This window comes from Oncorhynchus mykiss, chromosome 30, assembly GCF_057628025.1.
Source record: "Oncorhynchus mykiss isolate SJ-2025 chromosome 30, ASM5762802v1, whole genome shotgun sequence".
NCBI lineage: Eukaryota > Metazoa > Chordata > Actinopteri > Salmoniformes > Salmonidae > Oncorhynchus > Oncorhynchus mykiss.
Window position 1 is genome coordinate 23,797,990 of NC_143051.1, and position 18,694 is coordinate 23,816,683.

An 18,694-nucleotide genomic window follows, 5' to 3' on the forward strand; every position below is an offset into this window, starting at 1 on the left:
TTAAATCATTTAAAAAACAATGTATTGTTAATAGCAAACATGCACAACCACATAAATGAACCACTTTGTAAGTAAACCCCCAAAATACATCCAAGTAAACCAAAAAAACTGAAGTTACTCAAACTTAAATCTCCCCAAAATACAAAAGAAAACAAGTATATACACTGCTCCAAAAAATAAAGGGAACCCTTAAACAACACAATGTAACTCCAAGTCAATCACACTTCTGTGAAATCAAACTGTCCACTTAGGAAGCAACACTGATTGACAATACATTTCACATGCTGTTGTGCAAATGGAATAGACAACAGGTGGAAATTATAGGCATTTAGCAAGGCACCCCAATAAAGGAGTGGTTCTGCAGGTGGGGACCACAGACCACTTCTCAGTTCCTATGCTTCCTGGCTGATGTTTTGGTCACTTTTGAATGCTGGCGGTGCTTTCACTCTAGTGGTAGCATGAGACGGAGTCTACAACCTACACAAGTGGCTCAGGTAGTGCAGCTCATCCAGGATGGCACATCAATGCGAGATGTGGCAAGAAGGTTTGCTGTGTCTGTCAGCGTAGTGTCCAGAGCATGGAGGCGTTACCAGGAGACAGGCCAGTACATCAGGAGACGTGGAGGAGGCCGTAGGAGGGCAACAACCTAGCAGCAGGACCGCTACCTCCGCCTTTTGTGCAAGGAGGACCAGGAGGAGCACTGCCAGAGCCCTGCAAAATTACCTCCAGCAGGCCACAAATGTGCATGTGTCTGCTAAAACGGTCTGAAACAGACTCCACGAGGGTGGTATGAGGGCCCGACGTCCACAGGTGGGGGTTGTGCTTACAGCCCAACATCGTGCAGGACGTTTGGCATTTGCCAGAGAACACCAAGATTGGCAAATTCGCCACTGGCGCCCTGTGCTCTTCACAGATGAAAGCAGGTTCGCACTGAGCATGTGACAGACGTGACAGTCTGGTACGCCGTGGAGAACGTTCTGCTGCCTGCAACATCCTCCAGCATGACCGGTTTGGCGGTGGGTCAGTCATGGTGTGGGGTGGCATTTCTTTGGGGGGCCGCACACCTCCATGTGCTCGCCAGAGGTAGCCTGACTGCCATTAGGTACCGAGATGAGATCCTCAGACCCCTTGTGAGATCATATGCTGGTGTGGTTGGCCCTGGGTTCCTCCTAATGCAAGACAATGCTAGACCTCATGTGGCTGGAGTGTGTCAGCAGTTCCTGCAAGAGGAAGGCATTGATGCTATGGACTGGCCTGCCTGTTCCCCAGACCTGAATCCAATTGAGCACATCTGGGACATCTTGTCTCGCTCCATCCACCAACGCCACGTTGCACCACAGACTATCCAGGAGTTGGCGGATGCTTTAGTCCAGGTCTGGGAGGAGATCCCTCAGGAGACCATCCGCCACCTCATCAGGAGCATGCCCAGGCGTTGTAGGGAGGTCATACAGGCACGTGGAGGCCACACACACTACTGAGCCTCATTTTGACTTGTTTTAAGGACATTACATAAAAGTTGGATCAGCCTGTAGTGTGGTTTTCCACTTTAATTTTGAGTGTGACTCCAAATCCAGACCTCCATGGGTTGATAAATTTGATTTCCATTGATAATTCTTGTGTGATTTTGTTGTCAGCACATTCAACTATGTAAAGAAAATCTAGGATGTGTTATTTTAGTGTTCCCTTTATTTTTTTGAGCAGTGTATTTCCATGCCTGTGAAACAAAATCAACATGCAAGGTTAGGTCAGTGATTGAATGACAAAGAGAGGAAGAGGCCTGGGAAAATCCAGTGTCGTTTAACACAGACAGACAGAATACACTTGGTTTACAGCTATGCATAGCAAAGGATTGTCCAGAGAGGGTCAATACCAAACATTTCCTAATGTATACAGTAGAAAGTAACTTTACACAGGCAGCCAAAATCAGATTTTTTTTTGCCCAATTATTGTCAAAAGAGCTGATCTGATTAGTAAAATAAATAAAAAATAATAATAATTGAGCTGCCTGTACAAACGCAGCATCTGTGGATGATTTCACATGATGTGGAATACCACAACATTGCAGTGAAAATACCAGTGCAACTTATGAGCCATCTTTTCAGATTCTTGAGTGGTTGTCTTGTGAGTTAACTACTCATAATTAGTTAACTTCAAAATAATTGTCATAAAATAAACAGTTTATTATGCAACATAATGTGGCTTCTCTTGGCCATTTATACAGCAGTCCAAAAGTTTTGATTGAGAGTTAACTGAATGTGTAATTGTTCACAAGATAATTTGCTTACCAGTGTGCAATGCAGTATATAGATACAGTGAATTCAGAAAGTATTCAGACCCCTTGACTTTTTCCACCTTTTTTTGTGGCCTTATTCTAAAATAGATTTTTTTTAAATCCTTATCTACACACAACTCACAAAGCAAAAACAGGTTTTTATTCATTTTTTGCAAAAGTATGTAAAAAAAATAAACAAAACTGAAATAATAAATTAACATAAGTATTCAGACTCTTTACTCAGCACTTTGTTGAAGAACCTTTGGCAGCGATTACAGCCTCAAGTCTTCTTGGATATGACACTACAAGCTTGGCACACCTGTATTTGGGGAGTTTCTCTCATGCCGCTCTGCAGATCGTCTCAAGCTCTGTCAGGTTGGATGGGGACTGTCGCTGCACAGCTATTTTCAGGTCTCTCCAGAGATGTTCGATCGGGTTCAAGTCCGGGATCTGGCTGGTCCACTCAAGGACATTTAGAGACTTGTCCCAAAGCCACTCCTGCGTTGTCTTGGCTGTGTGATTAGGGTCGTTGTCCTGTTGGAAGGTGAACCTTCGTCCCAGTCTGAGGTCCTGAGCAGGTTTTCATCATGGATCATGGATCTCTCTGTACTTTGCTTCGTTCGTCCTGACTAGTCTCCCAGTCCCTGCCACAGAAAAACATCCCCACAGCATGATGATGACCATGCTTCATGCTTCACCGTAGGGATGGTGCCTGGTTTCCTCCAGATGTGACGCTTGGCATTCAGGCCAAAGAGTTCAATCTTAGTTTCATCAGACCAGAGAACCTTGTTTCTCATGGTCTGAGAGTCTTTAGGCATCTTTTGGCAAACTCCAGGCGGACTGTCATGTGCCTTTTAATGAGTGGCGTCCATCTGGCCACTACCATAAAGGCCTGAGTGCTGGAGTGCTGCAGAGATGGTTGTCCTTCTGGAAGGTTCACCCATCTTCACAGAGGAACTCTGGAGCTCTGTCAGAGTGACCACCGGGTTCTTGGTCACGTCTCCAACCAAGGCCCTTCTCCATCAATTGCGCAGTTTGGCCGGGCAGCCAGCTCTAGGAAGAGTCTTGGTGGTATCAAACTTCTACCATTTAAGAATGATGGAGGCCACTGTGTTCTTGGGGACCTTCAATGCTGAAGAAATTATTTGGTACCCTTCCCCAGATCTGTGCCTTGACACAATCCTGCCTCGGAGCTCGATGGACAATTCCTTTGACCTCATGGCTGGGTTTTTGCCCTGACATGAACTGTCAACTGTGGGACCTTATATAGACAGGTGTGTGCTTTTCCAAATCATGTCCAAATCAACTAAATTTACCACAGGTGGACTTCAATCAAGTTGTAGAAACATCTAAGGATGATTAATGGAAACAGGATGCACCGGAGCTCAATATCAAGTCTCATAGCAAAGGGCCTGAATTATGTAAATACGTATATTTTTTGTAATACATTTGCAAAAATAATTTAAAAAAAAACTGTTTTCAATTTGTCATTATGGGTTATTGTTTGTAGATTGCTGAGAAAAAAATGTTTTATTTCATCCATTTTAGAATAAGGCTGTAACGTAACAAAATGTGGGGGGAAAAAAATCAAGGACGGCTGAATGCTTTCCAAAGGCACTGTATATTACAGGATACCATGAAACACTGTCAAATCTGAACTGTGCCATGAGAACTAGAGGAAACTTAGTTCAGAATAAATAACAAATACAATGTGTGGGAGGTTACAACACATGATGACATCATGCTGAAGATGACCAAAAGAGAAGGCCACTCTCCTGAAAATAACTGTTGTAAATTAGGGGGTATATATTCTTACATTTTAAATACATTATCAAAAAGCTAGAAAGTTCCATTGTAGAAATGCTTATGCTACACAAACTTTTTTGGAAATGTCTTGTTAAAATATTCTCAACGTCATTGGCAAAGGTGAGGACACCAGGGTAAAAAACGTAACCAGATAAAGAAGTCATTTCCTTCCTAAGATTCCATTTGAAATCTGTCTGGTACGTACATTAGTGCAAACCCAAAAGGTCAATCAGTGATTCCTAAACCAACAACAACAGCAGGTGAATCTAGACCCTGACTCTGTTCTTCAACGCAAGCCTCAGCTATGTTCAAGCATTCCTATCATCCGACATGAAGCTAACGCTCTTCTGACACACACACACACACTTAAAACAGTGAACCAGCACTACTATGACATGCATCAGCAAGTGATTAACATTCTTAACTAGTATTCCTAATCTGCAATCTTAAAAAGGTGGAATTCTGTGTACCCATCTACCTACATACTGTGTGTACCTACATCACTGCAGGCAGGTGCAGTTTTGACCCCACCTAATGCTGATCATCACCAGAACCAGGTTTATTATTAATTATAGTATTGCCATTCTCAGACAGAGCCCCATGGAACTGAAACTAAACCTGAATGGTAACGAGACAAGACAGTCCAAGGTTGTGTTCAGTAGAGCACATGTAGCTAAACTCTAAAAACAAAAATGTGCCTTTCTTATTAGGCAAGCCCAGGATGTCCCGCCCTGTTTCAGTATGTTTTCTTCTGTTTGCTGCCCAATGAACACGACCCAGGGTTGACAAAGGGTTGGTATTGGAGGAGGTTGACAGATCAAAAAGGTCAGAGGTCATACAGTCAGAAAGTAGACAGGTCAATGGTCACAGAGCACAGAGTTCTCCAGGGTGAAATCGTAAGTGAAGGAGGCCAGGTTGTGGTTGATGTCTCGGGGGGACATCAGCATCTCAGAAAAGAGGAACCCGGGACCCCCTGTCTGCATGGCCAGGACATGGGGGGCCAGGGTGAACGGGACATCTCCTAGTAGCTCTGGGAGAGACGGTGGGGCCTCCACGATGGGCGCAGGGGGCTTCCACATGGGCCCTGGTGATGGGGCGATCACGGAAGGTGGAGCGGGGGCTGGAGAGTGGTGGGCCTGGGAAGGTGTTGCACTGGATGACTGGGGAGAAGAGGAGAGAAAATGTCCACCTTCAGGCATTACATTTAGAAACAAGTGTAGGTTACACATGACAAGGAAGACTAATGTAGCACATTTTTGGCAAACATGAAAACAGATTTTTAAGGGCGGGTAGGTTGCAACTAAAACACTAGTGATGGAACACAAAACAGTGTCATGACACGGTCAAGATGATGTTTCAGAGCTCTGCGAAGTCTTAAGGAAGGAAGCCACAAGGTGTGGCCACACACGACTCCAGCAACATTATCAAGTTCGCTGACAATGGTGTAGGCCTGATCACCGGCGACGATGAGTCAGCCTACAGGGAGGAGGTCAGTGACCTGGCAATATGGTGTCGGAACAACAACCTCTCCCTCAACACAAGCAAGACCAAGGAGCTGATTGTGGACTGTAGGAATTGGGGGGGTGAGCACAGCCCCATCGACGGGGCGGCAATAGAGCAGGTAGACAACTTCAAGTTCCTCAGTGTCCAAATCACTAAAGACTTAAAAATGGCCCAAAACACACATGCACAGTTGTGAAGAAGGCACGACAGTGCCTCTTCCCCCTCGGGAGGTTGAAAAGGTTTGGCATGGGCCTTCAAATCCAGAAAAGATTTTACAGCTGTACCATTGAGAGCATCTTGACTGGCTGCATCACTGCTTGGTATGGCAATAGCTCCACCCTCGATCGCATGGCACTACAGAGGGTTGTGTGGACAGCCCAGTACATCACTGGGGACGAGCTCCCTGCCATCCAGAACCTCTAGATCAGGCGGTGAGAAAAGAAGGCCCAGAAAATCGTCCAAGACTCCAGCCACCCAAGCCAGACTATTTTATCTGCTGCCGCACGGCAAGAAATGCCGGTACATCAAGTCTGACACCAACAGACTCCTGAACAACTTCTATCCCCAAGCAATATGACTGATAAGTTGCTAACAAAATACCTACACAGCCCGAGTTTAACGTCTATCTTTATTGACCTATTTCAATATTTGAACTGTCTCTATGCACACTAGAGGTCGACCGATTAATCGGAATGGCCGATTAATTAGGGCCGATTTCAAGTTTTAATAATAATCTGAAATCGGTATTTTTGGGCGCCAATTTTGTTTTACACCTTTATTTAATCTTTATTTAACTAGGCAAGTCAGTTAAGAACACATTCTTATTTTCAATGACGGCCTAGGAACGAGGCAGAACGACATATTTTTACCTTGTCAGCTCGGGGGATCCAATCTTGCAACCTTACAGTTAACTAGTCCAACGCTCTAATCACCTGCCTCACGAGGAGGTTGCCTGTTATGCGAATGCAGTAAGCCAAGGTAAGTTGCTAGCTAGCATTAAACTTATCTTATAAAAAACAATCAATCAACGACTGGTCGTTGCTCCAATGTGTACTTAACCATAAACATCAATGCCTTTCTTAAAATCAATACACAAGTATATATTTTTAAAGCTGCTTATTTAGCTAAATAAATCCAGGTTAGCAGGCAATATTAACCAGGTGTGACGACCCTCCCACTCTGTCTGCCATATTCGCTCTTTGTTCTTGTTTCCTTATTAGGATGCCGGTGGGCGGAGTTGGGAGGGTCGTCAGCTACATGGGAAACACCTGTGCCAGGTGTGTCCCAGGATAAATAGACCTCTTCCACATTCATGGAGGAGACTCTCTCCATGCAGACACCTTTCTAGATTTTGTTGTGCATCTTGGTGGCCTTTTGGTTGTTTGCTTTGGCACCTTTCAACACCCTGCATTATCACATTCATGCATGCAAAACACTCACTTACACTACTGATTACACACACTATTGTATATTGTACTTAGTTACTTATTTAATAAATATATGTTTTGTTACTCCTTATCTCCACGTTGTCTCCTTTGAGCCGGTTCGTGACACAGGTGAAATTGTGTCACTTCTCTTGCGTTCATTGCACGCCGAGTCAGGGTATATGCAACAGTTTGGGCCGCCTGGCTCTTTGCGAACTAATTTGCCAGAATTTTACGTAATTATGACATAACATTGAAGGTTGTGCAATGTAACAGGAATATTTAGACTCGTGGATGCCACCCGTTAGATAAAATACGGGTGATCGTTTCCGGATTTGACCTAAGGCTCGTATTTGATATTTATAGAGCAGTCTGACTGAGGGGTGGTAGGCAGCAGCAGGCTCGTAATAGTCAAAGGTATACGGTTTAGAGAGAAATAGTCGACGCGTTATAATTCCTGTAATAACGTGCGGCTGAACTTCCTTCGTTATTTTACCGTTCATCTCCATAGAGAATGTCTTGATCTACTTCAGATAAGGTCTGTGTTTCGTGCTTAAACCTTTTGATACCCATGTAAATCTCACTAGGATAAGGTAACGTTTGTCAACATATTTTCATAAATCCACTGTACAAAAAAAATGATCTTCGCTTATATTTAGCCAATATTGATCAGTTACTTTGTCCTATGGATATCTATCTACACAGTTATAAAATTGGCAAGGTGGTGTAAGCCTACAGGAAACACAGACCTTATTTTAAGTTAATCTAAAAAATATCCTATGGAATAGATGAAAGAACCGCTTTTCAGATTTTACTAGAAGGTGTCATGGGAATTATGGCAGTCAATTCTTACCATGTCCATTATTAAAATAGGATTTCCTGCATATAGAAATTACAGTTTTTGTTTTCAACATTCATCACAGGTAACTTAAACTCTATTTTTATTCAAACAGTTGAGAGTATTTGTCTCCTAAGCAGACTCTTCAGTATCATTGTCACTTCAGAGCTGTGTGTGTTTTACAGATGGCAGAGAAAAGCAGAGCACCAGTGTAGGTATTACATGGAATTGGCACCAGGGAAAGCAAGGTGTCTTATTTGTGATAAAGATGTAAGCATGGAGTCAGCAACGGCTAAATCAAAAGGTGGAATCACCTTAAGAACACCCATCCAAAAGCCCATATGCATTATATTAAGTTAAAATAAAAGTGTTCATTCAGTATTGTTGCAATTGTCATTATTACAAAAATGTGTGTATATATATATATATATATATATATATATATATATATATATTTTTTTTTTTTAATTTCACACACACACATTTTAAACATCGGCCGATTAATCGGTATCGGCTTTCTTTTGTCCCCCAATAATCGGTATCGGCGTTGAAAAATCATAATTTGGTCGACCTCTAATGCACACGCACACACACGATTTGCTCACTCACACATAATTTGTACATACATTTACTCTACACACCCGCACACCCACTCACATACAAGCTGCTGCTACTCTGTTTCTTATATCGTGTTGCCTAGTCACCTTACCCTTTACATATCTACCTCCATCATTTCAGTATTCCTGCACATGTAAATATGGTATTGGAACTGACTAATTCAATATTTTCTGTATATAGTACGCTTAGTTACTTAATTGTGTACACTCACTAATTGTACTAGTGAGTGTACCACAAAACACAAGCAAACACTGAAACTCAACTAGCGTACCAGTGAGTGTACCCCGAAACACAAGAAAACACCACACAAAATGATTTTAGCCTGTGTCTTCCATGATATTATAGGCCTACTGTTTTTACTCTTCAAATGACTTCGTTAATTCAAAAGGATTTGGTGTACACACCAAGTGCAAAGCTGTGCTTTGGGCCTAGTAATTAAGACCAAATGAAAGCCTAAATGCAGAGAAGATGTTGTTACAGGAAATGGCTTATTCCTGTACAATTAACATAACATTCAGTTGGGACGTAACCACGGAAACATCCTTTAATGAGTCTGAGTGTTTGTGCTCTCAAACACGATGATGACGAGGACTCACCTGGGAGCATGAACAGCAGTGTGCTGTCTTTTCCTTATTTTTTATAACTTCTACCACTTCACATATAAAGTAAGTTTATATTTTTAAACTTTAACCACTATAGCCTAATATAACCTCTGTTACAACCAATACAGAACACTGTAGGTAGTGTCCCACCATCTGTCCCTCTCGATTTGTCATATATAGCCCACCCTGAAGCAGGACAGGTTTATAGTGTTGTAGGTAGGAGCCTGTACAGTAGGATTCAGGACAGGTTTATAGTGTTGTAGGTAGGCGTCTGTACAGTATGAATCAGGACAGGTTTATAGTGTTGTAGGTAGGTGCCTGTACTGTATGAAGGTCAAGGGTCTGTAACTTCCTATGTGCACAACATGAAAGGGCAGGGCACGGCACACCGTAGATCTCAATCATTGAACTACGGGAGCCAAGCTGCAGTGCAATGTCACCATATGACATTCAACACACACAGCTTCCATTGACATATTGCCCTTGATTAAACTCATAATGGCCACAGGCAACTTCAAGGACTAGTAGCCCTAACCAGATCATACGGCCAACTAGCAGCAACACAATAGAGCTTTTCTACAGCCACCATATGTCCAGACTGCAGTCCAGACCCAGTGTAGCAGGCATGGAGCATGCTGAATGGTAATGGCATTCGTTGGCCCGCAAGCCTCTGTGTGTTTACAGGATCACACCCATGCCACTCAGCATCTGTCACCAACACAGCAGCAGCAGACTGTAGGCAGTATGTATGCAGGCAGGATGAGCTAGGCCAGACAGGGAAGAAGAAAGCAAACTCACAGTGCTTTAAGTCAGTCAGTCTCACTGCTGTCCGTTTAAGTCTACAACAGTTGTGTTTCCTGGTACAGCACATTCAAGACGGACATCTTGGCAGTTTTGAGTAACGCAACCCATGTTGCGTCCTAAATGACTCTATATGGTGTGCTATTTTCGATCAGATCCCATACGGAGTGTTATACTGTATGTTCTGCATAGCGCCGTCCCCTGGTTATAAAGACAATCACCTTTGATGGTTGCACAATGACGTTACATGATGGTTTGCTGATGTTTTGGATCTTCTGCCTCTGTTCCTCAACAGTTTCTCCTGGAGAGAAAAAAACAAAAAACAAGAGTCATTGTGTACACTGTGGGCGTAGGCCTAGATTCTTCATCAACATACATGTGCATGAGTCCCACTACTAGAACCCTCTCCAAGTCCTACTTTCCTAATGGTCTTCGTAACAGAAGTTATTAGCCTGACTGGTGTATTTTTTCCTTCATTGGGACAACCAGGTCAATTGGGTGATTAGATGTGGTTTAACGAGTAGAGTGGCCTTCTGATCACATTAATAGATTACACAGCATTAACACAGCAATACAGTCCCACAGAGCACTACGTGGACCAGAACACACCTGCAACTCTCTCTGGTGTAGCCTAGCCTATGTTCCCAACCCTCACTCTGGTGTAGCCTAGACTATGTTCCCAACCCTCACTCTGGTGTAGCCTAGCCTATGTTCCCAACCCTCACTCTGGTGTAGCCTAGCCTATGTTCCCAACCCTCACTCTGGTGTAGCCTAGCCTATGTTCCCAACCCTCACTCTGGTGTAGCCTAGCCTATGTTCCCAACCCTCACTCTGGTGTAGCCTAGCCTATGTTCCCAACCCTCACTCTGGTGTAGCCTAGCCTATGTTCCCAACCCTCACTCTGGTGTAGCCTAGCCTATGTTCCCAACCCTCACTCTGGTGTAGCCTAGCCTATGTTCCCAACCCTCTCTCTGGTGTAGCCTAGCCTATGTTCTCAACCCTCTCTCTGGTGTAGCCTAGCCTATGTTCCCAACCCTCTCTCTGGTGTAGCCTAGCCTATGTTCCCAACCCTCTCTCTGGTGTAGCCTAGCCTATGTTCCCAACCCTCTCTCTGGTGTAGCCTAGCCTATGTTCTCAACCCCATTCCTCTTGCATCATGTCATCTGGGGGACAACTACCAGGCCTTAGTAACTAGACTAATTGACTGCATGTTGTCAATGTCCACAGATAAACACTTTTCAAACTCTCCTCCTTCCCTTTTTCCTCCCCTCTGTAACCATTTCCATCTCCACTCCTACCCCTCTCCTCTGGGAGTAAACTCACTCTCCAGCATGGAGTCATCCTCCCTGATCTCACCAGCTTCCTTTGATCGGAGCTCAGTGCGTCTCCAGTCCACCAACGTCTCTCTCTATAGAGGGTTAAATTATCTCCATGAGAGGGAATTGAGGCCCAGAGCACCCTGACAAAACAAAGGTTACTCTACTCTGCACAGGAACAATGGGATCTATCGGCTCACTCTAGTCTAGTAGTACAATGTCTCTCAGCTTCACTAACATCAAGCTCAGATTATTTTAATACAAATATTTTGTCTATTGTCTTAATTTATTGTTATGATGGATATTCATATATCCATCCATGTTTGAGGTATAGAATTATGCAATATAAATGCCTTTTATGCCTTGAATTTATAGCTTTGATTTCCCCCCTCAGGTCTACAGGTACAAAAATATCCCTAGCTCTTCCCTCAATTTCCTGACAAGCCCACATTTCCATCCACATCTGTGAATTAATTCTTGGCATGGTAAGCATTGTTCACCTACAAAGCACTCATTATTCCACAGCAAGCAGTGCAAGTCCTAAGACAACAAGGGCATCTAAATAATGCCATGTAAAGTAAACCTAGCCTATATTCACCTCTTTATGTGTTGTCAGCATTGTACATGCATGGCCTTGTCTCTGGACACAGCCCTCTCTCTCTGGGCATGAGAGTACACATACAGGCAGTTAGGGCCTAACTCCCTATCCGGGAACAGGCCTCTCTCTCTCTGTCAGTAAAACACAGAGCATGCATCCGTCTGCTCGATAGCGTGCAGGAATTTCTCTCTCCCATTTACTAAATCCTTCAGAAGGAGAAAGGGATAACCAAGCTAATGTACTGAAATAAATAAATAAATAAATATATATATATATATATATATATATATATATATACACACACACAATCTCTGCGACAGGTTAGTTCGGTAGTACTTGACTTCACATTATTGTAAGGCTGCATGTCGTTTTCACGTTCAACATCGTGAAAATACCTTCACTTTGTGTGTTTGGATAACTGCCAGTGGAAACTGGACTGGCAACAACAACAAAATCTTTAAAGGACGTCAAAATGAAAATCTTGTCTAAACAGTGTCAGGGAAGGAGAGAGGCTTATAACGTTCTGGTTTGGATCATGAGCTGATCAACTTAACACAAGCGAAGAGGAATGAAAAGGAGCACAGTTACATTCTGCATCAACCTGCTCTGTGCAGTGTGGACCTTGTCAATGACATCACGTTATGTCATGATTCGTGCTGGAGTTGTGTGACCTGCTTAGAGTGTGGACCTTGTCAATGACATCACGTTATGTCATGATTCGTGCTGGAGTTGTGTGACCTGCTTAGAGTGTGGACCTTGACAATGACATCACGTTATGTCATGATTCGTGCTGGAGTTGTGTGACCTGCTTAGAGTGTGGACCTTGACAATGACATCACGTTATGTCATGATTCGTGCTGGAGTTGTGTGACCTGCTTAGAGTGTGGACCTTGACAATGACATGCAGCTTGTCAGGCTAGCAGGCTTCTTTTAAAACAGCTCTGCCAGTCCAGATAGGATAGAACAAACTAGCTCTACTAATGATAGACACCGTTAGCCTCAGGTTTATTTTCTGGATGGGTTAAGTCACAATCTTCTCTTAAGCGACCAGTGATCAATGACTGAAACACTTATGAACTCACATACAAGTAATGCAAGGGTGTGCATCGTGCAATGACTTCAGGACTCCCTGGAAAACAGTGGCATTTGCTACTGAGTGCCCTACTATCTGAGCTAAATAAATAAAGACTTTAGACACAAAAACACAACCGCTGAGGACAAAGGTTCAAATGAATGTGGTGTGGGGGTGTAGGCTTATTGAACAAGAAGTTAGTGAAAGAGACAACTTCAACTGTCGTGAGACAGTAGACACTGACAGCCATCCAAATACAAGTAAGGCTATTGTCTGTCTACCGACTGGGCTTAGAACCTGTGAGAGAGGGAGATTGGCTCCCAGAAAAGGCACAGGCAGCTGCTCATGACTTCAGCAGTCAACCAGGCCCACTCCTCAAGAGTGTCAGCATCAGACAGGGATGTGCAAACACACATCCTGCCTTTGAGGGACTGAAGGCCCTCGACTTGGATCGTCACAGAGATGACTAGGGAGATAGGATTTGTTTTATTATCTCATCTTATTCCATCTGACAGGACAAAAAAATGTGGTGTTACAGATGAACAGCTTAGACTGGGAAGAGGAATTCGTTGTTATTGTAATAGCTAATTAGCTAATCTTCTGAGGTAAAATGAGATTAAACTCCATGGCCCCTGACAAATGTGAGCCATCCCTCCATCTAGCGTCAGGGGTGGAGTCTGCAGATTTTTTTCTCTTAAAAGACTGCATGCAATCTTTTTTTATGAAATGTTTAAAAATCACACTGTATGTCTAATGTCATGTAAACACACTGTGTGTGTTTATTTCATGAAAATCATATATTTTTTTGTAATTTATTTCCCTGAGCTTCCTTTTGCCATAGAAATGCTCAGTCTGGTCATGTGGGCGTGTTGATACAAATTTGTATATATTTGCATATACAGCCCTGACTGGCAGATAGTCTAAAGTCTACCCCGCTTACCCCTTCAATGTAGGAGGATACAAACGCAAATAAAAGATGACTGGTTATTGGTCTGAATAATCAGACTGTGAAGTCATGCTGTGGGCCAAAACCTAAAGAGGCTGAAAACCCAGGCATAAAAATATTGTGTGGGGGGGGGGGGGGGGGGGGGTCATTAAAAGAGGGGGGGTCTCATTTTTGAATGCACTGCCTGCCTCCTCTCGCTCGCCCGCTTTCCCCATGAGGATTTCTTTCTGCCTGAATAACCAAATGTGGATGGAGGCGAGAAGGGCCACAGAGGATCCTGCTGCCAGCCTCCCAATCTCAACGGAAAATCCCAGTAGGCAGGGTTTCTCTCCCACAGCCTCAACCTGAACCTACACAACCGGCAGGCTGCTGGCTGGGAAAGTGAAAGGTTAGAGTGGCACATGATATCCACCCCCTTACCATACAGACCCAGACAGACGATATGCCCCCTGCCCTACAGACCCAGACAGACGATATGCCCCCTGCCATACAGACCCAGACAGACGATATGCCCCCTGCCATACAGACCCAGACAGACGATATGCCCCCTGCCATACAGACCCAGACAGACGATATGCCCCCTGCCATACAGACCCAGACAGACGATATGCCCCCTGCCATACAGACCCAGACAGACGATATGCCCCCTGCCATACAGACCCAGACAGACGATATGCCCCCTGCCATACAGACCCACAGACGATATGCCCCCTGCCATACAGACCCAGACAGACGATATGCCCCCTGCCATACAGACCCAGACAGACGATATGCCCCCTGCCATACAGACCAAGACAGACGATATGCCCCCTGCCATACAGACCCAGACAGACGATATGCCCCCTGCCATACAGACCCAGACAGACGATATGCCCCCTGCCCTACAGACCCAGACAGATGATATGCCCGCTGCCATACAGATGATATGCCCCCTGCCATACAGACCCAGACAGAGCCCCACAGATCAGCTTTGTAAGAACTGCTTACTTCGGTCTGGAGCCATCAGTACCAGGAAAGAGCATAACGTGAAAAGAGGCTGTGGTGTGAACGGCAAATGTGAATGGCAGATTTCAGGGAAAACACGTAGCTAACCTTCACAGATAATTAAAAAAATAAACATTTATACAGTAAAAATGATTTAAAAAGTAATTTAAAAAAAAAAAAATCAACAGAAAATTGTCTATGAATGTTCATGTTCAATGCAGCTGGACAAATTAGCCTAACAATGGCTTTCAATTAAAGTACAACCACAACTCCCATCAACATTCATTACACCCAGAGTAAATCTATTAATTCCATTATGGTGATTCACCTTTCAAACTCCCTGGTTTCCTCATCAGCCATCTGACTGAGCCCTTCCTTCCTTACAAAAACACACGCACAGTCATTGGCGTCTTTGAACAGAGAACATGATTAAACAGAGCACAGTCATTGGGTTTACACTAGAACGTCTGAGCTCAGTCAGACTCTTTCTACTTTATCTGGGAAGAGACATTGGCTCTGAGACTGGCTCTCTTCTGTCTGCCAAGAGAAACAAACTCCTGACCATCTGTGTCTACTGCTCCACCAACAGCCAAAGCTGGGTTCAAGTACTATTTGAAATCACTTTAAATGCGTTTGGCGTTAGCTTTAACCTACCTGGAGTGCCAGATGGGTTGCATTTGCACTTTTGTGACTACTTTGGTTCCATCGCACCAGGCAAGCCCAATCAAGCCCAGCTAAAGTATTTGAAATGACTGAGTAGTATTTTAACCCAGGTCCACCAGCAGGGCTACCAGTCAACGCCGTTTTTTAAAGAGCCAATTATACTGCTCTTTACTGGTAGAGGAAAGAGGGGGAGGGAGCTTCCTGACTTACAATAACATTTTCATTATTTGAGGCTTAGAATTTGAAAAGGTACTAAAAAGGAGGTTGATGCATTGGACCTTCAAAATTGGCAGGATTTACCTTCATTTTTCAGTAAAGAATGTAGCAATCCTATATTATGCAAAATTACCATGCCCATGAGCACCAGAAAACTGTTGTGCAATGCCTTACTTTCATTTCAGGTTCATCTCAACCTCAAGGAAGTGTTGAAAGACATTATTCAATGCTGGTGACATACTTAAAACTACACTGAACAAAAACAATAAAAACGCATCGTGCAATAATTTAAGATTTGAGTTACAGTTCATATAAGGAAATCAGTCAATTTAAATAATCTATGGACTTCACATGCATCCGTTGGTCACAGATACCTAAAGGTAGCGTCATGGATCAGAAAACCAGTCAGTATCTGGTGTGATCACCATTTGCCTCATCTAGCATGACATCTCCTTCGCATTGAGTTGATCAGTCTGTTGATTGTGGCCTGTGGAATGTTGTCCCACTCCTCTTCAATGGCTGTGTGAAGTTACTAGATATTGGCGGGAACTGGAACACGCTGTTGTACACGTCCCAAACATGCTCAATGGGTGACATATGTCTGGTGAGTATACAGGCCATGGAAGAACTGGGACATTTTCAGCTTCCAGAGATTGTGTACAGATCCTTGCGACATTGTGCCGTGTATTATCACGCTGAAACATGAGGTTACGGCAGCGGATGAATTGCATGACAATGACAATGGGCCTCAGGATTTCATCACAATATCTCTTTGCATTCAAATTGCCATCGATAAAATGCAATTGTGTTCGTTGTCTGTAGCTTATGCCTGCCCAAACCATAACCAGAAGGTAGCCTAGTGATTAGGGCTTTGGGCCAGTAACCCAAATGTTGCTGGATCAAATCCCTGAGCTGACAAGGTAAAAATCTGTCATTCTGCCCCTGAGCAAGGCAGTTAACCCACTGTTGATGTTGATGAAGGCAGCACCTCTCTGAATCAGAGGGGTTGGGTTAAATGCAGAAGACACATTTCAGTTGAAGGCATTCAGTTGTACAACTGACTAGGTATCCCCCTTCCTTAACCCCACCATGAGGCACTCTTCAAAGTTGACATCAGCAAATCGCTCGCTCACACAATGCCATCTGCCCAGTACAGTTGAAGCCGGGATTCATCCATGAAGAGCACACTTCGCCAGTGGCCATCGAAGGTGACCATTTTCCCACTGAAGTCAGTTATAACGTTGAACTGCAGTCAAGACAACAAGCAAGATGAGCTTCCCTGAGACTGTTTCAGACAGTTTGTGCAGAAATTCTTCGGTTGTGCAAACCCACAGTTTCATCTGCTGTCCAGGTGGCTGGTCTCAGACGATCCCGCAGCTGAAGAAGCTGGATGTGGAGGTCCTGGTCTGGAGTTGTGAATCCAGTTGGACGTACAGCCAAATTCTCTAAAACGACGTTGGAGGTGGCATATGGTAGAGAACTTAAATTATCTGGCAATAGCTCTGGTGGACATTCCTGCAGTCAGCATGCCAATTTTACACTCCCTCAAAACTTGAGACATCTGTGACATTGTGTTATGTGACAAAACTGCACATTTTAGAGTGTCCATTTATTGTCCCCACAGGTGCACCTGTGTAATAATCATGCTGTTTAATCTGCTTCTTGATAAGACAGATTATCTTGGCAATGGATAAATGCGCACTAACAGATATGTAAAGAAATGTGTGCACAAAATAAGATTTGTGTGTGTATGGGATCTTTCTGGGATCTTTTATTTCAGCTCATGAAACATGGGACCAACACTTTACATCTTGCGTTTATATTTTTGTTTAGTGTACGTGGACTGAAACCCTTTTTGAAGCTTAGTGTTACAAAGTAGAGGTTCAGGATTTAGTCTTGGAGATAAAAAAAGAAGTTTCATTTAAATGTAAAAAAGGAACAAGAAACTCAAAATATATGCCTATGTTCTTGACTAAATGTGTACAGCAATTTGAAACGTTTAAAATACAATTTTATAATAAAATAGTGGTGGACACAATGACAACATTGTGTGCAACTATCTGAGACACAACCCCCAAAGCATTGTTCTGGGTGATATCAGTAGGTGATCAGGAGAGGCCCAGCCGCCATTTAGAGACCACTCGCAGATTTATACAACAAGATTTGTACAACCAGAAGAGCATTGTGGAACCCACACATTTCACGGATTAAATGATTATCACAGCATTACTTTGTGTGTGTGTTCCGCCCAACTTGTTAAATGGTGAGTGTTGGTTTCCAAACTGACCGGAGCCTACTGAGCAGTAGGATGGCCTGAAACCTCAAAGTTCTGTTGAGCATCTAGACGTTGAGTGCCTATAGCAGATTTACATTTCTCACTCTTACAAATTCAGCAAGATGAAGTTTCGTGTGTTTCTCACCGATTATCACGAACCCATCTGTATCCCCCTCTGACGATGACTTCTTGGAAGAGTCTTTATTACGATGTCCGAAAAAACTGAACATACTTGACTCCTTACGCTGTCTGCAAAGGCGAGAAAAACAATTAAGACCACATATTGCAACATCATCACGACACTTGGAATGATAAAATGCAGTAAACATTCTGCTGTTGTTACCTTTATGTATGTAGAACCTAGGACTATGCCTGAAAGTTGATCATAGATTGTAATATCAGAACTAAATACAATGTGACTTTCAGTTTGATATCATTGTAACTTCCGAAGTATCAAATGTCACGTTTGACCAGCGAACTAACGTTAGCGGCTCTTTCTAACGTCTAGTTAGTTCGGTTTTTATCAAACAAATGCAAATGACTTACCTTACCAGTGTTAGGTTTCTTTAAAAAGTTGAGTAAAGTAACATAAAATGTTGCTATTGTTAGATGATCTATGCAATTTCACTTCGATTTCGTGTAGCTAGTTAGACATAGGCCCGTGTGTTGTTGTTATTGTGTCTTATGTGTTTCCGGTCATTCCTGTCCTATAAATGGTCCGTGTAGAAACAATTTCGAGCATGAGCTAATTCTGATCCGT

General features: G+C 43.4%; 1 protein-coding gene across 4 annotated transcripts; it reads right to left on the reverse strand.

The window, feature by feature from the left end:
- Window positions 1-18,649, reverse strand: LOC118946471 (UBAP1-MVB12-associated (UMA)-domain containing protein 1). Of its 4 annotated transcripts, none has more exons than XM_036971028.2 (5): window positions 18,481-18,649; window positions 18,278-18,306; window positions 18,080-18,183; window positions 10,086-10,165; window positions 1-5,238 (listed from the first exon to the last, which is right to left on the reverse strand). In XM_036971028.2, exons 3-5 carry the CDS (start codon window positions 18,162-18,164, stop codon window positions 4,936-4,938), a joined length of 468 nt encoding a protein of 155 aa, XP_036826923.1. In that variant the 5' UTR covers window positions 18,165-18,183; window positions 18,278-18,306; window positions 18,481-18,649; the 3' UTR covers window positions 1-4,935. The 4 variants fall into 4 exon arrangements, with proteins under 4 accessions (XP_036826923.1, XP_036826924.1, XP_036826922.1 ...); XM_036971029.2 differs by having other exon boundaries at window positions 18,486-18,628; XM_036971027.2 differs by lacking the exon at window positions 18,278-18,306.
- Window positions 18,650-18,694: the final 45 nt, after the last annotated feature.